The sequence below is a fragment of the Lactuca serriola genome, chromosome 5 (genome assembly GCF_051521515.1).
Source record: "Lactuca serriola cultivar US96UC23 chromosome 5, Lser_US96UC23_V15, whole genome shotgun sequence".
Classification (NCBI taxonomy): domain Eukaryota; kingdom Viridiplantae; phylum Streptophyta; class Magnoliopsida; order Asterales; family Asteraceae; genus Lactuca; species Lactuca serriola.
In genome coordinates this window covers 213072979-213097284 of record NC_136412.1, presented here as the reverse complement: position 1 = coordinate 213097284, position 24306 = coordinate 213072979, and the positions used below count along the sequence as shown (strand labels likewise).

General features: G+C 37.8%; 1 protein-coding gene across 1 annotated transcript; it reads left to right on the top strand.

Moving 5' to 3' along the window:
- The first annotated feature begins 4403 nt into the window (after window positions 1-4403).
- Window positions 4404-7610, top strand: LOC145053533 (WAT1-related protein At4g30420-like). The gene is made up of 7 exons (XM_079001594.1): window positions 4404-4639; window positions 4815-4883; window positions 5019-5135; window positions 5198-5438; window positions 5682-5840; window positions 6115-6266; window positions 7322-7610. The coding sequence occupies exons 1-7, from the start codon at window positions 4461-4463 to the stop codon at window positions 7497-7499; spliced, it is 1095 nt and encodes a 364-aa protein (XP_078857720.1). The 5' UTR covers window positions 4404-4460; the 3' UTR covers window positions 7500-7610.
- The last annotated feature ends 16696 nt before the right edge of the window (window positions 7611-24306 follow it).

The following is a 24306-nucleotide window of genomic DNA, read 5'->3' as shown; positions in this document are numbered from 1 at the left end:
CTACGCAGCTGCAGGAGCTGCTAGACAAGGGGTTTATCCGACCGAGCAGTTCACCCTGGGGAGCCCCGATCCTGTTTATAAAGAAGAAGGACGGGTCGCACCGGATGTGTATAGATTACCGGGAGCTGAATAAGGTAATGGTGAAGAACCATTACCCACTCCCGAGGATTGATGACCTCTTTGATCAGTTGCAGGGAGCATCTTGGTTCTCCAAGATAGATTTGCGTTCAGGTTATCATCAGATGAGGTTCAGAGAGGAGGATGTACAGAAGACCGTGTTTTGGACGCGCTATGGCCATTATGAGTTCGTGGCGATGCCGTTTGGGCTCACCAATGCCCCTGCTGCGTTCATGGACCTCATGAACCGCGTGTGTAGACCGATGTTGGATCGGTCTGTGATAGTTTTCATCGATGACATCTTGGTTTATTCCAAGACGCAGGAGGAGCACGAGGAGCATCTGAGAGAGGTTTTGGAGACCTTGAGGAGGGAGAGCTTGTATGCCAAGTTCTCCAAATGTGAGTTTTTGTTACGCGAGGTGCAGTTTCTTGGGCACCTCGTCAATCAGAATGAGATTTCAGTAGACCCGGCCAAGGTGGAGGCCGTGATAAGGTGGGAGGTTCCGAAGTCTCCATCCAAGATTCGGAGTTTCCTAGGATTGGCAGGCTACTATCGGAGGTTCATTCAGGATTTCTCCAAGATAGTCGTACCCCTGACACGGTTGACTAGGAAGGTCGTGGTCTTTAGATGGGGGCCTGAGCAGCAGGCAGCGTTCGAGATTCTAAGGCAGAGATTGTGCGAGGCGCCAATCTTAGCCCTGCCCGAGGGCGTGGAGGATTTTGTGGTATATTGTGATGCGTCGATCTCAGGCTTAGGCGCAGTGTTGATGCAGAAGGGGCATGTCATTGCCTACGCCTCGAGGCAGCTGAAGCCTCACAAGGCGAACTACCCGACGCATGATTTGAAGTTGGGGCGGTGGTTTTCGCCCTCAAGATTTGGCGGCATTACCTCTACGGGGTTCGATGTACCATTTATACGGACCACAAGAGTTTGAGGTACCTCATGGATCAACCGAATCTGAACATGAGGCAGCGTCGGTGGTTGGACGTGGTGAAGGATTATGATTGCGAGATCCTTTACCACCCGGGGAAGGCCAATGTGGTGGCCGATGCGCTTAGCCGCAAGGCGGCGCAGATCAGCGATATTTGCATGAGGATGACTGTGGTGATACCCCTGTTGGAGCAGATTCGGGAGGCTCAACAGGAGGGTATGAAGGAGGAACATCGGAAGAGTGAGCGAATAGTGGGTCAAGTCACCTCCTTCGATTATGATAGCCGAGGGTTATTGACATTACACCGTAGGGTGTGGGTACCGTATCACGGAGGCGTGCGCCAGATCTTGATGGAGGAGGCGCACAAATCCCGATTTTCTATTCATCCAGGGGCGACGAAGATGTATCGGGATCTTCGCCTAGACTATTGGTGGCCCTGCATGAAGTGGGATGTGGCGTGGTATGTCGAGCGGTGTTTGACCAGCAGGAAGGTCAAGGCCGAGCATCAGAGACCGCACGGCAAGATGCAGCCGTTGGATATCCCGTTGTGGAAATAGGAGGATATTACAATGGATTTTATCACAAAGCTTCCACAGACGACGCGAGGAGTAGATTCGATTTGGGTCATCGTGGATCGATTGACCAAGAGCGCCCATTTTATTCCGATTCAGGAGAGTATCTCGGCCAAAAAGTTGTCCGATATCTACATCAGGGAGATAGTGGCGCGGCACGGGGTGCCAATGTCAGTGATATCAGATCGAGATGTGCGGTTCACTTCCAGGTTTTGGAAGAAGTTTCATGATGAGTTGGGCACTCGTCTGCACTTTAGCACCGCCTTTCACCCGCAGACGGATGGTCAGAGTGAGCGGACCATCCAGACTTTGAAGGATATGTTGCGGGCATGCATGCTAGATTTCGGTGGTAGCTGGGATACCAATCTTCCCTTGGCTGAGTTCTCGTACAACAACAGCTACCACACGAGTATTGACTGTCCTCCATTTGAGATGTTGTACAGTCAGAGGTGCAGGACCCCGATATGTTGGGGTGAAGTTGGCCAGAGGGTCATGGGGAGCACCGAGGTGGTGCTCAAGACGACCAAGAAAATCCAGCAGGTTCGGAGCAGGCTCCAGACTACGCAGAGTCGGCAGAAAAGTTATGCCGACAAGCGTCGGTCAGACCTGGAGTTCCAGGTCGGGGATATGGTTCTCCTGAAAGTGTCGCCTTGGAAAGGCGTCATCCGATTCAGGAAGCGGGGCAAGTTGGGCCCGAGGTACATTGGACCGTTCAGGGTTGTAGCCCGGGTGGGCAAGGTGGCATATAGGCTGGATCTGCCAGCCGAGCTCAGCCAGATCCACAGCACCTTCCATGTCTCCCAACTGCAGAAGTGTCTCGTGGATGATTCAGCGGTGGTGCCGTTAGAGGATATATAGGTTGATGACAGTCTGAATTACATTGAGCGCCCAGTCGCAATCCTCGACCGGAAGTCGAAGGATCTAAGGAACAAGAGGGTGGAGTTAGTGAAGGTGTAGTGGCAGCATCGAAAGGGGTCCGAGTGGACTTGGGAGCCGGTGGAAGAAATGATGAAGCATTACCCCGAGCTGTTTCAGGATCAAGCAGCAGACTTCGAGGACGAAGTCTAAAATAAGTGGGGGAGATTTGTAGCACCTGATTCCTGGTACGTAAAATTTATCTTAGTGTTTTCATTTTTAGCTTTGGACTCGGCGAGTTGTAGGTCCGACTCGCCGAGTAGAGACGGGATCCGGAACACGTTTAAGTTGGCGACTCGGCGAGTCCATATTCTGGACTCGACGAGTCCCCGCTGTCTGATGAAACCCTAGATTTCAAGGGTTTGTCGCAAAGGTTCTCCCATAATAAAGCTATGCAACTTTTCCAAAATATCCCTCTTTGTATCTGCCGTCATATCCTTTATTAATTTAGCCTCTACTTCTAGCGATGCCACACAACCTTATTAAACCAGTAGAACCTTCATCTTCATGTTGCATAACTTGAAGTCATTCAATGTATTGAACTTCTCATGATCAAATTTATAAGAAAGACATCCTTTCAACCAACAGATCGAATCACTCGAATAACTGTGACTATGATATCACTCATTATGTAGGGAAGCAAAGAAAAGAAAGAACAAACTTAAATAATCTCTAATATTTTTCTGTGTTTCAAAGTGTTTTATATTTATTTTCCTTGTCTCGAAGTGTTTTATATTTTATTTTCATGAACAATGGTTGAAGTGGAATTCTTTTAGTTGAATGTCCATATAAGCATTTAAAAGTTGAAGAAATAAAATGTTAACCGACTAAAAAGCGGCTACTGGTTGCATGTATTAGTTTTAATTTGGAACAATGTTGCGTATTTTGTTATAAATATATACTAGTTGTGAAACTCATGTATTATATTGGTTAATTTAAAGAAAAAACAAGAGTTAAATATAAAGTCAAAATATTTGAGAACGTTGAATTTATAAGAAAATAAGAAAAATAATGATTTATTATAATAAAAAAAATTTATCTTTTAAATTTAAACAAATAATTTAAATAAAAAAAAAATTAATGAGCTAAAAATTTTAAGAATTTTGAAATTAAAAGATTAGTTTATTAGTGAAATTAATATTCATTTATTACTACATTTATTGTAATTATTATATTAAAATATTATATGAAGTTTAATAAAATAACATGTGAAAAAAAATAATTCAAAATAACCATAAAATGATATTTGGCAAATTGAATAAAAGTGTGACAAGTGGCAAAAAAACCCTTCATTTATTAGGGAAGATTGTTGGATTAATTGAAAACCGAAAGAAAAAAAAAGATGTTAATAAATATATTAAATAAGTAATAAATCGTTTCAAAATAAACCATTTTAACTAACATCTATCCGGATACTACTTACTAGGGTCCCATAAAACATATGATTATACTCAATTTTCCTTTTGTTTAAACAAATATGCGATTTGCCATTTTTAAAACTAATGGTATAACTTTTCAAATGCCTTTACATTTTTATTATATTTTAACATCTTTTTACACTTTTTCTATATTCAAATATGAACATTTTGTGTTACATTTCCCAACACTAAATCCTGATTTGATGGCAAGAAGATGTAGTCTTCATCAAACTTTTGTATTTTAAATCAAGAAATTTTTAGTATTCAAAACTAGTATGGACTGAGAAAAAAAAATGTTAAACATTTTCATCTTAGTCAATCCGTCGTAAGACCCACATGGAAGGTCAATCAAGGGACTAAAATTGCAAAAGGTTAGAGAATAGGTACCCAAGTGTCAAATACCATATCACCTCTTTGTAATTGTGAGTATTTAAAGGGTCCTTAGTAGACACCAAAGTTTCATATTGTGGAGTAACAAGCCAACTTTACAAGCTCAATAAGCTTCAATGGGGTGGATAGAGTATTACAAGCCAGTGATAGTTATGTTGGTGTTGCAGTTTACATATGCAGCATTGTCAGTATCTGCGAGAGCTTCTCTCTTGCAAGGATTGAGCCCAAGAGTTTTTGTTTTCTATAGACAAGCTTTCGGAACTTTGTTCATCACTCCTATTGCTTACTTTTTTAGGTAGTTTCTAACATAATCTTAATTGCTCCATCATTTATAAACTTCTTCTCAAAATATAATTTTCTTTTTTGTTAGTTTTATGAAATATATGTAAACCCCACCTATATATCTAAACCATCTCATAGTTTATCATATAGCAAGATTTCAAATTTTGATACTTGTTCATGTATCGTAGGACCAAAACAAAGAATAGTTCTATGGGATGGAAGAGCTTCTCCTTGATCTTCATTGCAGCCTTAATCGGGTAAATTATTCTTTTGTTAGACGTTTTTTTAATATAAAAGGAGCCAAACCCATAAGTTGCTACAAATTATTTTAACCATATAATAATTAATTATCTATTATTTTTGTTCAAAAATACTTGTATTCTTTGTTGCAGAGTAACAGGCAACCAAATGATTCAATATGAAGGCATGTACTTGGCTTCATCATCAGCAGCAAGTGCTTTGGCTAATATTATTCCAGCCATCACCTTTGTTGCAGCATCCATTGTTGGGTATATAACTAAATTAATATACAAATTAAGTCACACATTAAGTTATTTTATTTTCATTTTAGATTTGAGCCAATCGATATTAGAAGCTTCAGAACCATTGCCAAAATATTAGGGACAGTTGTGTGTGTCACTGGTGCAATTACAATGTCACTCATCAAAGGCCCCAAGCTTCTAAATGAACAGTTGCCTTCATCAAATTCACTTTTGGTTATAAATCCAATTGGAAGAGATAATCTTTGGCTTGTGGGTTGTTTATGTCTCTTTGTTGGCTGTTGTTGCTGGTCCTTTTGGTTGATAATTCAGGTTGGTATATATATCTAACACTATATAATGAAATGCATGTCATGCAAAAAATAAAAAATAAAAATTAATTATACATTGATTTGAGATTTGTAAAAGGTTATTACTGATTTTATGAAACAAACTGTTTAAATTGTCTTTAAGTTGCCAACAAACCAAATTTATTGTGTAAAAATATAACGAACTTAAGGTTTATGTGTTTTTACATGTTATTATAAGTTTACAAGATCATTTACATATATATAGGTACCGGTCACTAGAATCTACCCTGACCACTTATCTTTATCGGCTTGGATGTGTTTTATTGGGACGATGCAATGTGGATTTGTTACATTGTTTACAGATCCATACTTGGAGGCTTGGAAAATTAAATCGTATTTTCAACTTGGAACTTGTTTATATGCGGTAATTATTAATATAAGAGAAATTAAATATTTTACTATTTTTATCCCCTACCATCTTACTATATAATTGTGATGATTATCATATTTAATAAAACTAATAACATTTTACTAGACTTGTCATCATCTAAAAGTGGTAAGGAGGATGGATAAAAAGATTAAGTATAAAAATATTTAATTTCTCTATTCTTAATATAATTCAAAATAACATTTTCTTTTTTATGTCTGAAATATTAAGATTAAACTGTATTTGTAACGAGGTTACAAATAATAATTAGGGAATTGTTGGTTCGGGGATTTCCATATTTGCACAAGCATGGGTTATCGAAAGGAGGGGTCCGGTATTTTCAGCAATGTTCAATCCTTTAAACACAATCATTGTCACCATCTTTGCTTCTATATTTTTACAAGAACAGATATACATTGGAAGGCAAGTGGAAGTAGAAAAAACTTTGAAATTATTGCTACACAGTTTTTTCACCAAAAAATTAACATGCTTTTGTGACATGCTAATTAATATTATCAACGTCTGCTTAGAAAAAAAAAAAAAAAAACACCAGTTGTAATTTAGTTACGATTATATATAACACATTGCTAACTTATTTGATGCAACATTTGACACATATACTCGTGAGAAGGACGCGCTGCACTTCACGTTATTTATTTTTGTTTTTAATTTTTTTATGTTCGAATTTAAATGCCTACAATTTGCAACCCATAAAAAAGAATCTGATACAATTACTTTTGTGATCCCTCTAAACTTTTTTTTTAACTTTGTTTTTACATTTTTTTAATTTTTTTAATTACAGCAAATTCTCTTACCTCGTTTTTACAACCTTTTTATATTGGTTTTACAATTTTGTTTCTTGCAAAGTCGTTTTTCTAAAATTTATTTTTTTAAATTTATATATATATATATATATATATATATATATATATATATATATATATATATATATATATATATATATCAAATAAAAACTGTAAATAATATGAAAACTTAAAAACACTATATATATATATATATATATATATATATATATATATATATATATATATATATATATATATAATTACTTCTAAATATATTCATATTTAGAATTACTTCAAAAAATACACATATACAAAATTCATTATAAAATAATAAAATATAAGTAATGTTTTTACAATGTCTCAATAATTACTGTTTTTATTTGAACTTACTTTATATATATATATATATATATATATATATATATATATATATATATATATATATATATATATAAATAAAGATTTTCTGTTTTTAAAAAGTCCATTTTTTTTTCAAAATTATTTTCTAATTTTTACATATTCGTTTCCATGAATATATTATGTTTTTTTTTTTCATAAACCAAAAATGCACTATTATCTATATTTAAACATGATACTACTGTAAATTATATCATATCTAACAAGTTTTGATTTTTTCTTTCTACCGACTAAACTTGCATTTTCGCACTTTAGTGTGATAGGTGCATTTGGAATAATAATTGGTTTGTATGTCGTACTATGGGGAAAGGCCAAGGATGTAGAAATGTTGAAAGAAGCAGAAGAGAAGAAGATATTAGAAAACGATCAAATCAAGATTGTTCAAGTTTTGGTTGATGGATCCAACTTAGCAGAGCCCTTTTTGATCAAATAAATAACAAAAGGGTAAACAGGTCATGTAGCACCTATTAAGGGCATTGCTAACACATATATATGTACAATAACATGTTAAAATTAAAGAACTTATGCCTAAGATTTTCATTTATCTCATTCTCCTTTTTTCCCCTTTATTATTATTTTTTTTTTGAGAATAGTAATTTATTTGCTATATTAATTAAACGTTTATAGACTTGGGGACAACGTCGCTAAGTAAATAGTAATTAAGTTTCAACATGTAAGTAATTCAAACCGTCTTTGGTTAACTACTCATGTATGCAACAATATGCAATTCAATACTTTATAAGTTTATTAATAAAGCAAACGTACATCTACTTCTATATCTATATGGGAGTTGATCCGTACACAACAATTTTTTCTCTATACACAATAATGGTGCTTTAAAATGTTGTATTGTACAGTCATATATTGCATGGATTGTTGTGTATAGCAAAAAACTATTGTGTACAAATCATTCTACATCCACATCTACATCAATATCTATATCTATTTTTATATCTATAATATATTATAACAGATGTCATTTTCTTTACATCATATTCATTTTAAACATTCACTAGAACCCAAAGGTCTTTTTAACTAAAAATAATCACTACAATTCAAGAGTTTCTAATTTATATGTATTTACGATTTCAACATTAAACTAATTAAACACTACAACTTAAAAAAAATTAACTTATGTTTATTAATTGATACTTATGATATATATATATATATATATATATATATATATATATATATATATATATATATATATATATATATATATAGTTCAAAAACATAGTTGAAGTTGTTATGATTTAGAGAATAAGATAGAGAAAAAAATGACTTTAATGAGATAGAGAAAATTAGGAATTGAGTCCTTTCACATTATCACGGAAAAAGGGGATTGCCTATTGGTTAATTTTGACTGGAAAAGGACCTGGAACCCTATATCCTCTCATTCACTTACTATAGGCTGATGAGCGTAGATTCATCGTACTTTTTATAAATAGAAAAAGAGACATAACTCACGCATTCGAGCAAGAGCCTTTGCCTTTCTTCGCTATGTAAATAGAGGGTTGGAGGAAGAAGTGCCAGAACCTTAACAAAAGAATTGAGGTGATAGAGTCTTACAGGAGACACTAGGCTTTAGAATTGAATGGAATGATTCCTCTCCCTTGGTTTCCTTCACTGCTCGTGAATCCCTTCTATTTTTCTATTCCAGTAGTCTTATGCGGTTTGGTCTATCCATTTGTTGTTTAACTCATAGTAATTAGGAGGTTGTTGTCCTAATGAGTGTAGCGGAGTGCTCCCTGTCATATTACTTATCTATAGGGCTATCACCCTAGCTTTCCCTGTCTCTGCCTTTCTTTCCTAGTCCGGAGTTTTTCTTCTTGACTATTGTGGGTTTGACACTATTCAATACTAAATATCTACTCGTGGAGGGAGGGGAGGCAATAGATTCATCTTAGGTGGTAAGCGAAGGAACTGTAGGGCTTAGGGCAGCCTCATATTTTTCTTCAATAGACTCTATGGGAGGTAAGAAGTGAGCCAATAGCTATTATAGAAGGACTTAACAATTCATGGCATGAATTTGAGTTGAAGGAAGAAAGACATGAAATGCTAGAAAGATGGAATCTATGAATGAGCTCTTTCGTCTAAGCCTAGAACTAGGCAATAACAAGGAATGGACTTTAAGTGAGTGAGAATCGGAAGGAGGGGACAAAGGTCAGTCCTATAAGGCAAGAAAGCAAGATCAGAAGAAGGAGCAATGCAGAATAACTAAGCATGACAAGGAGAGGATATCTAGACTTTCAAAGACAGTAGCAATGGAAAGGAGACTAATCATGATATTCTTTCTCGAAGGATTCTATGGTTCCAAGACCTGTATGTAGACCTGGGCCTCCAAGGATATAAGAATACATGAAGCTCTACTTTTTTGTACATATATTCATAAAATAGGATGAAGAAAAAAGATGTTATTTTGAAAGATACAAAACTATATAAGCAAACTCATTTGTTAGTGTTATCTTCTTTATCTTGTTAGAAGTTATAATAACTTGTATAATAATTTGATGTTGTTATTATATATGTGGTATGTATGTGATCTTTTGATATTATCAAAAATTAAACTTTGTTGTACAAATGAAAAAAAAAAAAAAAAAAAAAAAAAAAAAAAAAAAAAAAAAAAAAAACACCTATGGTTATAGTTACTATTTTATGGTAGTGTATACAAAAAGTATTATTAGGAAAAACTTATATTTGTTGGCATGTTTGAGTCATAAACAAAAGATAAAAAAATATAGTTATAGTTACTATGTATTACTGTATTTTCATATGATGTTTTTTTCCAAGAACCAAACTCGAAAATAGATATAACATATATACTACATTTAATATTTATTTGTAATTTTAAAATATATAGGCAATGCTTTATATATATATATATATATATATATATATATATATATATATATATATATATATATATATATATATATATATATATATATACTAGTTTATAACCCGTGGGAACCACGGTTATAAAATTAATTAAACTTTTATAGTATAAAACTCAAAATTATTAATTTGTTATTTTAAATAAATTATTAATTTAAAAAATATTTTTATTACTTATGTGAAATTATAATCGTTGATTCAAATAAATATGTAAAATTAATTTTTAATATATATTAGATATTTTTTATTTGTGAATTAATGAAAATAATAATATAAAATTCAAATTTAAAATAGAAAATAAATACATTGACAAATAGCATCACATTAATGAGGAGGTGTAATAAATTTAAAATGGAAAACTAATAAATTGACAAGTGACAAAACATTAATTAAGAGGTCTAATATGATAACACATGACAAGAGACTACTCTTTTATTAGTATAGGGATATATATATATATATATATATATATATATATATATATATATATATATATATATATATATATATATATATATGTCCGTATATTAATAAAAGAGTAGTCTTTTGCCATGTATCATCATATTAGACCTCTTAATTAATGTTTTGCCACTTGTCAATTTATTAGTTTTCCATTTTAAATTTATATAAAGGACAATTTTTTTACTAATTATAAAACTCTTATATACTTTTATCAAAATCTATGTATCTAATTATAAAAGAAATAATATTTTTTTTACTAACGATGAATTGATGATTAATTGATTTATTGAAATATGATAATTATAAGCCTATAAGGATTACATTGGTTTATCTTGAAATATAGAACTTAAATTAAAAAGCTAAATTAACAAAAAAAAAAATTATATACAATTGTAATTTTTCAAAAAATATGGTTTTTTAATTAATTTAAATAGAAACAGTTTTAATATAAAATCTAAATAAAATTTATATCTATATGTATTTGAAATGCACATAACTACTAAAATTCAAAAACTTCTGATAATTCGTTTGATTTTTTTGATAATTAATTGATTAATTGAAATTTAATGTTCATTATAATGATATATTGGTTTATCTTTAAATATAAAACTTAACTTTAAATACCATATTAACGAAAAATAGTTTATCAAAAACTATTATAATAATAATAATAATAATAATAATAATAATAATAATTTGTCCAAAAAAGAAAGTTCCTTGAATATTTAAAAAATAATAAAATTTTAAATATAAAGTTGTAACACCAAAGCTAAGAATAGTAAAGAAGGGACAAGAATAATAACCGATATAATAACTCAAAAACACATATATGTAAAATAAAACTAATCCACCACCCTAATTTTAATCCACTACTCATTTTGTAATTTAGTTGTTTGATCTTTATACGTGTTCCCACTCCTATGATGAATGTCACTTCTTCTTATCTCCTCTTCATCCATATCATTATCCCATGTTTGATTACTTCATGGTCAATTCCATCCATTTCTTTATCTCGATCATATCCCCTGTCCCTATCCCTGTCAATGAAACGTTCCCGTGTCCAATCAATATCACATGCACGCTCATATCCACTTCCTCATGCTAATTGATTCTCAAATCATCACAAACGTTAAAAAAGCTTACTCTTGTACATATTCTTAATACAGGAAACACAACTAACGATTTTGGTTCATCAATAGTAAGCTACAACTAATAATCCTGTCAATCATAGAAAACAATCCACTAATTTTTCCACAAAAATAACGCTTAGTCGCGATTGTCATTGTTCCTAAACGCACATTAATTAAGTCCAAACAATACAATTCATTTTCTTTTTCTCAATGGAAGGAATATATAGTATATTCAAATGACAAATGATTTGAAAGAAAGCAAAAACATAGAATCATAAACTAAATAAGGTTGCGAATTCACACACTAAGTTTATCTTGAAGGCGATTATTTGGGCGTAAAGATCGAAGACACTTTGAGTACTATCTTCAGTAGCGTCGTAAGGGAGGTTGCCGACATACACAGAGTTCTCGTCGTCGACTGTCATTTTGTTCACGAACACCAAAACCTAATTCACCGGAAGTGGAGAGTGGAGACCCAATTTTACAGAATTTTTTTCCCTGACGCAACGTAGGCTTGTACCCTGAGTACAACTTAGCAATGTAATTATAAAAAATAGAGTAAATTATAAAAATGGTCACTGTGGTTTAGTTACATTCGTATTTTTAGTCCAAACTTCAAAAAGTTGATAGGTCAAGTCTCTATGGTTTCTAATTATTGCAGTTTCGGTCCTTCCCTCTAGTTTTCTAGTTTTGATAGTAAACTTCCGTTAAAACATTTAGACAAAACTGCAAATTTGGTCCTTATGGTTTGCAAAAATCTTTGAATGGGGTCCAAAAAGTTCTCAGCTTGCACAGAAGGTCCGAAATCAAGGTTTTTTTAGGTTTTTGGTCATAAACTTAAGAAATTTTTGTAGTTTTGGTCCATGGAACACTTGAATTGACTGTTTTGCCCTTTAAATTTCTTTTTTGTATTTTTTATATTTTTATTTTATAAATATTAATGCATAAAAAAAATTATATATATATATATCTACCAAACCCACCGGAGCCCTCCCCCTTCTCTCTCTTCCCCCTCCCCCCTCCTTCGAAGTCCTCTTTTCTCTCTCTCGTTTATGCCCTGCTCACTGGAAAACACAGCAGCAACCGGAGTTGCTGCCTCCCCTGATACCACCTTACACCGTCACCACCCTACCACCATTCCACCTCTGCCCCTTCCTATTTCGGTGACCAAGCGTCAACTCAAACACCTGCATATTCCCTTTCAAATCAGTCAAGAACAAAACAAGAACACAAGAGAAAAACAACACAATAGCAACCGGAGTTGCTGCTGCCTCCCACGACACCACCACAGAAAAAAAAAAAAAAAAAAAAAAGAACAAGGGAGGTGGTCGGAGCAGTCCCAAATCATGCATCTGTCAACCACCGATCGCCTCATCGCAGCACCCACTGAGACCGACGACCACCCCTCGCACCCTCTTCTTCCCTTCCGTCGAGCAAACCCACCGAGGACCCCGAATTCTTCGTTGCCGCTGCTTGCGTCACCATTTCCTTCGTCCCTTCAGCTTCGTCAAACCACAGAGACGACCTCCCTCGTCGTCGATCGAACCTTTCCCGCTTTGCACATCACCATTGGAGCAGGAAGAAGCTTCACTGCTTTTTCCCTTCATTCCTTCGATCTAGCCAAACCCTAGAGGTCCTCCCCTTTTCCTTCATCGCTTCGTTCTCGTCGACCATCGACACTCCGTCCCTCTGCCCGCGATTTATTGGCATCCATCGGACTGGCAACGAGAGAGAGAGAGAGAGAGAGAGAGAGAGAGAGAGAGGTACCGGTAAGGGTGGAGTGGGGGTCATCTTCTTGGTTTTTTATTTTTATTTCATAAAGTATTAATATAAATAAGAAAAGAAAATACAAAATTGAAATTAAAAGGGTAAATAGGTAATTTCAATTTTTTTTGGACCAAAAACCTAGAAAAACCTTGATTTCAGACCTTCTGTGCAAGCTGGAAACTTTTTGGACCCCATCCAAAGATTTTTGCAAACCACAAGGACCAAATTTACAGTTTTGTCAAACATTTAAGATGACTAACATACCCATCATACGATTTTTTTTTATATTTCTTTTTATTTATTTGTTGATTATAATTTATTAAGTTAAATCGGCCCACCATGTCCTCACCCCCTCCCACCTACATGTTCATCTGCTCCAACAATGGTATCTCCGATGATTGTTATCTTCTCTAGCAAGCCATAGCCAGTGGGTGGTTTTGTAGTTTTACAATAACCAATGAGTAAAAAAACATAAAGCAAAAATCTAAAACCTAAATCGAATGATATTAGAACCTAATTCGGTAACCCAAATCAATAGAAACCTAAACAAAATGTAACCAAAAGATGAAAACAAAATCTCAAGTTCCAAAACCAATCACACTTAAATCGCCATGTCGAGACTCGGATCGAAACCAATCAAAGATTAATGGGGACAATTTTTTTAAAATGATTAGATGCTTAGGGACTCATATCCAAACCATACCCATGTTTATGTGTTTTCACCACTGAATCTTTGCAAAAGACGATGATTAATTAAAGAACTTGAATATTAATTATTTCGTAGAGATTAATGGGAATATTCCAGAAACTTATGGAGAGGTGATATGGACATTTTTGATATCCATATGATAGGGATAAGACATGTTTTGAATCAGATAAGGACTATCCTGAAGAGTTTGAATTCCTTAAGGATTTATTTCCTGACTATAAACAGGCTAATAGGGGTCAAATCCTAACTGGTGATTCCCTTTCATAATTTCGTATTTCTCTCTCTCTCTCTCTCTCTCTCTCTCTCTCTCTCTTATTTCTCCCCCCCCCCCCCTCTCTCTCTCTCACTTCTGTGAAAAATATTAACCCTCTCTTAAGGTTAGAGAATTTTCCGAAAACCCTAGTTTAGGGTTAATCCTTGATAGCTTTTGGAGTTTGTGGGTCTGACTACAATAGAGAGATTCTACCTTTGGTCCCTTATCCGTTGCAAACACTGGCATTCACAAGGTCTCATGCAAAGAAGTAAGTGGTTAGTACTCTTCCTTTTATTTGGTTTTGAAAGTTCATTACTATAACTAGTAAAACTTAGATCTTATGGTGTATATACACTTAGGTAATTTTGTTTGTTTTAGCTTCCATGATTAAGTGTATTGATAATATGAAAAGCCAACAGATTCCTTTATCTCTCTCTCTCTCTCTCTTGCACATAAGGTAGCACCAATGGTAGTTTTTGACGAATATGGTCGTGTCGATGGTGGTTTTCGTTGCAATGCTAGTTTCCGATGAGGCAATGAAAAGAGATATAAATGGAGTTGGTTTTGTTAAATAGAGGGGTGTGGGTTGGGCGTTTTTGGTAAAAATTATGATTGTGGCAGTGGTTTTCGGTGTTATTGGTGGTTTTCGGTGAGATAAGGAACATAGAGGATGGTGGGAGAGGAAATATTTTCAGGTGAGACAAGGGTGCATGATATCATAAAAAAGATGAAGGGTGGGGTGGGTATTGTGGGATTTTTTAATTATAAACTGTTAAATATAAATTAAAATAAATATTTAAAATGATAAAAAGTAATTTAAATGGTTATAATAGTCTTTTCAAGCTTATAGAGACTAAAATTACTAAAAAGATCCAAAATTTGATCACTGTTGCACCACCAAACTTTTTTAGACCAAAACCGTATATTTTTGACAACCATATGGATCATTTTAACTTTAATTTTTTGTCTTATTATTATTATTAGACTAAACTACAAATTTAGTTTCTTGGTTAGCAAAAAAACATGAATAAGGTCCAAAATCTTTTGAACTTGCATGAATGATCCAAAATCATAAATTTTTTGTGGTTTTGGTACCTTAAAAAGTTGAAAATACTGTATTTCTGTTTTAATTCCTTTTCTTAGAATTCTTTATATTTATTTTATTTTTTTATTTAAAAATAATAGTAAAACAATGGTTAGCCCACTTTACCCCGACCATCCCCCCCCCCCTCCTTCTCTGTCTCTCTGTCTCTTCCACCGTTTTTGTATACTAAAACACAAACACACACACACACACACATGTAGATTAAAACACACATACATACAATGTACATTAAAACACAAACATATCAGTGTAAGCTGAAACCAAATCCTCACTTACAGCTTTTTCGTTTTATGTTTTTAATGTCGAAGCATAAAAAACCAAATCCTCACCCAATATCCAAAATAATCATGCAAACATACAAAATAATAAAGAAATCAAACTTAGAAAAAAAAATATTATGAACAAAATCCTCAAAATCAGATTTGTCAACAAATTTGCTATCCGTTTTTACAAAGAAATTCATTATAATCCAATGGATTTATCAAGTTGGAGAAGTAATACGTAGTTAAAAATGATCAGCGTGGTAGTAAGTGGTTAAAGGGTGATGATCCAGTGAAAAATCAGAGATGGATCTTGTTCGATGTCGTTCTTCCTCTTTTCCTTGTTATAAACAAGCTTCAAGGAGCAGATCAATAACTATTTAGCGTTTTAAAAGTTGTCTTAGTGGCTCCCGACGGGGGCAGTGAAGCAACAATATAGAAATCAAGCAAAAAAAGAGCATATTCTCCTTCTTATAATGAGCATAAATCAAGAAACAATGAAGAAATTCAACATTAATGAAGAGTTTAAACATCCAATCGTGTCCGATAGTCGATTGTGGCGATTGTCCTGTTGGTTTGTAACACACTGTTCCGAGTCGTTTCATAATTTGAGATCGTGACCCGAAGATCATTTATCATAAGGCTTCGGGTTTTGGGGAAAGAGCGCTTTAGACCCCGTGAGAAGTGGGTAATGCAGATTATGTGAACCAAGAGTTCGGTTTGTGCTTTGGAGTGCAATGACATAATGGTAAAACTGATGCTTCAGGTCTTTTATTTGAATTAAGGATTTTAGTTCGATTTGTTTTAAGATAAAAGTAATTAGATAGGGTTGTAGAGCTCCTCACTACATTTCTGTGGATATAAGGATCATCTAAATCGAGTTAGGATGAAGAAGTTATGTCATTCGAAAGTTTGGAGGTTTTTGGGCTAAGCCTGGGCGTACAGGGTGTAAGTCGGACGTACTAGCTCGGATTGATCACGAAGGGTTAACCTAGTACGTTGGGCGTACACACTCAAGTGCCAAACCCTAATTTCAGGGGTTTGAGCCCTATTTAAGCTCCTTAACTCACTCAAACCCTTTCCATTCTCAGCCTCCACCCCTTAAATGTCCTCCCTTGAAACCCTAACCCCAATTGGATCTTTGTGAGTAAAAGAAGGTGTTCTTGAGTGCCTTTGAAGGAAGAGGAAGGTGGTTATTGTGCTTAAAAGCTTGAAACAACCTTGGATCTGGAAGTTCTCCTCCCTCATTCATCTGCAGAAGGTATAAAGTTTTTACCTTTATGCCTCCATTGATAGATCTAGTTTAATGGTTAATGTTAAGTCCTTTTTGTCCCATGAATTGTTCCATTTGAGTGTTGGTTGTTCCTGGTCTTGTGAGGTATATTTCCAGGTGTATAATGTCGGACCCCAATGTAACACCGTAAATTTAAAAACAAATTTTCATTTAAAAATAATCGTTAATTCTTAAAAACACTTTTCTTAAAATTCCAATCATAATTGAATTACAAAAACATAACTCCATTTTCACTTGCTTAATAAACCAGGATCCTCAAAACATGACTGTTTCTCTGGTGTGTACAATCGAGCCAGTGCCGTCCCGTGATCCTGAGAGAAACCTGAAACACATAACACAAAACACTGTAAGCACGAAGCTTAGTGAGTCCCCCAAAATACCACACATAACACATATTAGCCACTCGAGGCTATAACTCTGTGGGTCCGTGGACCCAAACTCTGTGAACTCTCTGGTTCTAACTCTGTGAACCTTTCGTAACTCTGGGAACCTTCCGGTTCTAACTCTTTAAACATGCACAGCATAAATCACATAGAAATAATGCAGTACAACACATAACATACATAGCATACAAATACTCTGTCACATAACTCTGATTACCTACTCAAGGTAAAGTATAGTGAGAAGACTCACCTCGTGTATCTCGCTAACTCGCAAATCCTGGAAATCACTCGTGCTCGATCCCTCGAGCTATAATCCTCCTATAACACAATATATATCTCTAATTAACACTTTCACAACTAAGGTTGACTTCCCCTATCAAGTCAACATTGGTCAACGCTGGTCAACGGTCAACTTTGACCGGACTCGGCGAGTGCACCGAAGCGACTCGGTGAGTCTATACGCGTTCACTGACTCCCTCGGATCCTCTCCTGGCACGTCGAGTACTTCCCTGACTCGACGAGTTCCACCTGGCATGAATCGTGTGGCCACCACGACTCAACTCGCCGAGTCTCAAGAACAACTCGGCTAGTTCCAGCTTGACTCAGTCCACTAGTCAACCCTCTCTGACTCTCCCTGACTCACTAAGTCAACCCTTAACTCGGCAAGACCACTCGTACAGTGGTTAAGGACAATCTTCATGCTACTCGCCGAGTCTGTTCTTCGGACTCGGCGAGTCTACACCATGCATGAACTCAAACTCACTCCTGAGGTCAGATCCGCTCCAAAACCCATAGATCCAGTCCTTCCAAGCACATATACCACGTAAAGTTTCAATCTTGGTGCTCATGCAAAGGTCCAAAGGCCTTATTTGATGATGTGGTCTCTAGAATGCCATTCTAGGCTCATGGCCTCCACTAACACCCATAAAGCTCCAGGGAAAAGGGTCTCTGGACCTCTTTGGGTCCAGATCTAAAGTACCAACACCAAAAAGAGGCCAATTACTCCATGGATCCTTCCACAAAGAAACCCTAACTCTAAGATTTACACCAAGGACTGAGATAGGAACGAATGGTTACCTCAAATGAAGTCTCTGAGCTCAGAAATCACTAGATTAGCACCTCCTTTGGTCTCCTCTTGCCTAGATCCTCTTCTAAGAGCAAAAACACCCACAATTAGCCAAAGATCTTCCTCCTCTCTCTCATAAATCGCTCAAGGACTCTTTAGGGTTTTCTCTGAGGTTGGTGGCCGCAAATGACGGCCATAAGCCCTCTTAAATAGGTTTCATACCCCAGAAATTAGGGTTTCATTAAAAAGCATAGACTCGCCGAGTCCACCTTTTGGACTCGCCAAGTCCAGACGCGAACCCGCGTCCAAACCGCGATCCTACTCGGCGAGTTTGAGATCCAACTCGCCGAGTCCCCTTACAAATCACCAAAAATTACAAGAATAAATAATACCTAGAAATCCGGGCTGTTACAATTCTCCCCCACTAGAACTAGACTTTGCCCTTGAAGTCTCGCTCTGCAAATAACTCCAGGTGCTGCTCACGCATCTCACGCTCCGGCTCCCAGGTCATCTCGGACCCCTTCCGATGCTGCCACTGAACCAAAACCAAGGGTACCTCCTTGTTCCTCAGAACCTTGACTTTCCGATCTCTGATTGCCACTGGTCTCTCAGCATAATTCAGGCTCGCATCCACCTGAATATCCTCCAACGGAACCACTGCCGACTCATCGGCTATACACTTCCGCAGCTGCGACACATGGAAAGTGTCGTGAATCTGCCCCAACTCTGCTGGCAACTCCAAACGATAGGCTACCCGGCCTACCCTCGCGATCACTCGAAATGGACCAATAAATCGGGGCCCCAACTTGCCCCTCTTCCTGAATCGAATCACTCCTTTCCAAGGAGAGACCTTCAGGAGCACAAAGTTGCCAACCTGAAACTCAAGCTCGGACCGGCGTCTGTCCGCATAACTCTTCTGATGACTCTGAGCGGTCAACAACCTCTGCTTGACCTGCTAGATCTGCTCTGTCGTCTGAAGCACTATCTTTGTACTGCCCATCACGCGCTGACCAACCTCTCCCCAACAAATGGGGGTCCTGCACCTCCTCCCATACAACAGCTCAAAGGGCGGCATACCAATGCTCGAATGATAGCTGTTGTTGTAGGAAAACTCTGCCAAGGGCAAGTACGTATCCCAACTTCCCCCAAAATCCAACACACATGCCCGAAGCATGTCCTCGAGCGTCTAAATTGTCCACTCACTCTGCCCGTCCGTCTGGGGGTGATAGGCGGTACTAAAATGCAGCCTAGTACCCAACTCCTCATGAAACTTCTTCCAAAATCTGGAAGTAAAACGTACATCCCGGTCTGAGACAATCGAGATCGGCACCCCATGCCGAGATACCACTTCCCTCATGTACATCTCTGCTAACTTCTCTACGGAAGAACTCTCGTTGATAGCAAGGAAGTGAGCGCTCTTCGTCAATCTGTCCACAATCACCCAAATTGCATCAACTCCCCTAGCAGTCCTTGGCAATTTGGTGATAAAATCCATGGTGATCTGTTCCCACTTCCATTCGGGAACCTCCAACGGTTGCAACTTCCCATGCGGTCTCTGGTGCTCGGCCTTAACCCTATGACAGGTCAAGCACCTCTCAACAAACCACGCAACATCCCTCTTCATACAGGGCCACCAATACTCTTTCCTCAGGTCCAAATACATCTTAGTGGCCCCCGGATGGATCGAAAATTTCGACCGATACCAACCGAGGATCGTCTCAACTCTGATCCCTGGTGTCTGCTGCGCATCTCGCCGCATCTCCCGACAGAGACGGAGACCCCAGTCTCGCCCCCGGTTCAACACCCAGGCTCCAAAAAGTCAATACTAGGGCTACTCAAGCCCAAAACTCTTCCACATCATACACTGATCGGAGAACACTCCATCATCACATTCTCTTGCCATCTAGTGAGTACTATGGCTCCCCGCAACATCATGATGACCTCTCAATGACTAGCGAGTACTACGGCTCCCCGCAGTATCACAACACTCTCTGACTAGTGAGTACTAAGGCTCCCCGCAGTATCACACCACCCTCTGACTAGTGAGTACTACGGCTCCCCGCAGTATCACAACACCCTCTGACTAGTGAGTACTACGGCTCCCCGCAGTATCACAACACTCTCTGACTAGTGAGTACTACGGCTTCCCGCAGTATCACAACACCCTCTACCTCTACTAACTCATGCTCCGCAGACTATCATAGGTAGCTACCCATACTCGACTCGAATGTGCATCACAGACTCTGGAGGCAATCGACATAACAAAATGCCTACCCTTGCGGAGATCCACTCTCTTAAATAATCCCTCTGGATGCCAATACTTGAAGGGCTCCCACTAGATCCATAGATACTTGATATACCACAAGTCGTCTCAACTCAAAATTCACGAATAACTCCGAAATCAAGATATCATACCCGGATACCTCGGAACACCCCAACAGAACATCACAAGATCCTGCCACAACCACTGATCTCCTGCCCCAAGCATCATATAGATGCAATAATACATTTCCTCTGAACCCCATAATTAGATCTTCATTTTCCCCAAATTGCATCTTCGGTGTATCCAATTACTCAATTGGAATACGAGAAAATGCTAACGCTACGGAATACGCTGATAATTCTCCGAAACCCTTTTTCCTACCGCTCAAAATCCAAGCAAGAATACGCATACCGACCCGAGAGTTGGCTGCCCAATCATTCTCTACCTACTTGCAACAACATTGACCACTACCAGGTTCCTGACCATTAACCACCTGCCGTGGAGACATTCATCCTTCTCAAACAAGTACTTCCCACATTAACTCACTCTGACCCCTTTCCTCGATCACCAACATCTCTGGTCTCATGAATTCTTACCGCAGATCTCTATACTCCACTTATAACTGCTCTTGACAATCTCTGCTTTCTTCCATACGGTACCCGATTCTCCCCCACTCAGGGTTCGAACCATCATCAATTGGCACACAACCATCCCACAAACTATTTTCACCAGCAAAATCGCACCTGCCCCTGGAAAGTGCTACACAACGCCCGATAATCCCCTTTAAGGAAATCCATCGACCTCATATACTCTGAACCTCAGATGAAATCCTCAAGAACTTCTCGTCACGGCTGCCTCTAGTCGCTCCAAGTCTCGTACCAATCCAATACCAAACAACTCAACTGCCTAATAACATCACTGACTCATAGATTGAACCACAAAATCATCATACCCCCCACCTCAACTCTTCAACCAACGTTCCAACACATGGATCATCCCAAGAACAGGGACTCACTCCCATATCCAATACCCAACATATATAGAAAACCCACTGCACTGCTAAACTCGACTGAACTCCCCACTGATACCACTACAATACACCCTACTATACTCAATAGGTGTAATGTGGTCCTCGACTATCTCAGTCCCAACTGACTATCTGTTCATGATAAATCACTGCCTCTCGGCACACATGCTACCTGATACTCTGGTGGAAAATCATCATCAATGACAACCTGCAGGGTTTACCCCCAAACCCAAGACTTAAACATCATGCTTCTCATGTTTTGCACACGAACATAATTAGTACCACCCAGATCATAGAAGGTGGCATCTCCTCTATTGACTGATCGCTCAACTTAGACCGAAATTCTCCCCCTCTCTCTGACTCCTTACTAAAATACTCTGAGAGGCTCTCGATCTCCCTCTCAAGGGACGCCTCTTAGAACTCAATCATGACCGGATAACCGGAGAACCACAAGCATCATTCACTATGAACCATGGTACTCATTCCATGACATCTCTTCTCAATATGCTCCGGTGTATGGTACCCGAACCATAACATCACTCCTCCATCTGCTCCGATGTATGGTACTCGAACCATACATCACTCCTCAATCCGCTTCGATGTATGGTACTCGAACCATAACATCACTCCTTAATCCGCTCTGATGTACAGTACTCGAACCATAACATCACTCTGCAATCCGCTCTGATGTATGGTACCCGAACCATAACATCACTCCTCAATCCGCTCCGATGTATGGTACTCGAACCATAACATCACTCCGCAATCCGCTCTGATGTATGGTACCCGAACCATAACATCACTCCTCAATCCGCTCCGATGTATGGTACTCGAACCATAACATCACTCCTCAATCCGCTCCGATGTACGGTACTCGAACCATAACATCACTCCTCAATCCGCTCCGATGTATGGTACTCGAACCATAACATCACTCCGCAATCCGCTCCTTAGAACCTCCAGCATACTGCTTGTATCAATTATGGGTCCTCTGCTTTCAGTAGTACGGGCCCATACTACCTGCCACATCTACCCATACTTTCCACACGGACTATCCCGGAGCTCCTAAGTAGCTGCTCGACCTACTCTTTCACCAATCCCATCGCGCGTGCTCGCTCCCCAGTGAAATTCTCTACCCTGCCAGCGCACTCATCTGGCTAAGGTTACTCCCTAGGCTCTTCCTAGATTCCCACACTTCTCTGCCATCAGCTGCTGAAGAGTTCCTAATGATGCCAGCCATCCACCTCCTGAATATCTTCATATTCACTTAGTAGTTGACTCCCATCATCGAGAGTTCCACAAAGCACGAAGCAAGCAGCATTCGGGCATTGAAGCGTCCCCTTCAGCATGAAAAAAAAAACCTCCTTAGGTTATTATCCACTCACCTTCCTCATTCGTGATGGATATCTCTGAACTCTAACAACTCCGCCCCACGTGGGCATCTGGCTACCCTCTCGGCAAGCTCCTCATATGCTCATATAGATACCTCTTCCATATTACTTCCCTGCACAAATCCCCTAAAAAATTTCCTGCTGGACACTCTCGCTCAGCACATACTCAAAAGCACATCACATAAGGCATCACAAATCAGGCCACTCTAATCTTAAAATATGAATTGCCTAGCCTGCCTCTAGCATGCACACTATCTCATAAAATATATCACAAATATCTCATAGCACAAAATAAGGGTGTTTTGGGGAAATCACCATTCGGGCTCTGGCTGATTGTACACACTGCTCTTTTTGCTTTCTCTTTGAAACTCTTATTCTCTTTATAAAAACACATTTCTTTTGAAAATTTTTCTTAAATCCTTAGTTTGAGTCCAAATTTACACGAAGGTGCATCCGAATCCCTCAAACCAAGGCTCTGATACCAACTTGTAACACCGTAAATTTAAAAACAATTTTTCATTTAAAAATAATCGTTAATTCTTAAAAACACTTTTCTTAAAATTCCAATCATAATTGAATTACAAAAACATAACTCCATTTTCACTTGCTTAATAAACCAGGATCCTCAAAACATGACTGTTTCTCTGGTGTGTACAATCGAGCCAGTGTCGTCCCGTGATCCTGAGAGAAACCTGAAACACATAACACAAAACACTGTAAGCACGAAGCTTATTGAGTCCCCCAAAATACCACACATAACACATATTAGCCACTCGAGGCTATAACTCTGTGGGTCTGTGGACCCAAACTCTGTGAACTCTCTGGTTCTAACTCTGTGAACCTTTCGGTTCTAACTCTGGGAACCTTCCGGTTCTAACTCTTTAAACATGCACAGCATAAATCACATAGAAATAATGCAGTACAACACATAACATACATAGCATACAAATACTCTGTCACATAACTCTGATTACCTACTCAAGGTAAAGTATAGTGAGAAGACTCACCTCGTGTATCTCGCTAACTCGCAAATCCTGGAAATCACTCGTGCTTGATCCCTCGAGCTATAATCCTCCTATAACACAATATATATCTCTAATTAACACTTTCACAACTAAGGTTGACTTCCCCTATCAAGTCAACATTGGTCAACGCTGGTCAGCGGTCAACTTTGACCGGACTCGGCGAGTGCACCGAAGCGACTCGGTGAGTCTATACGCGTTCACTGACTC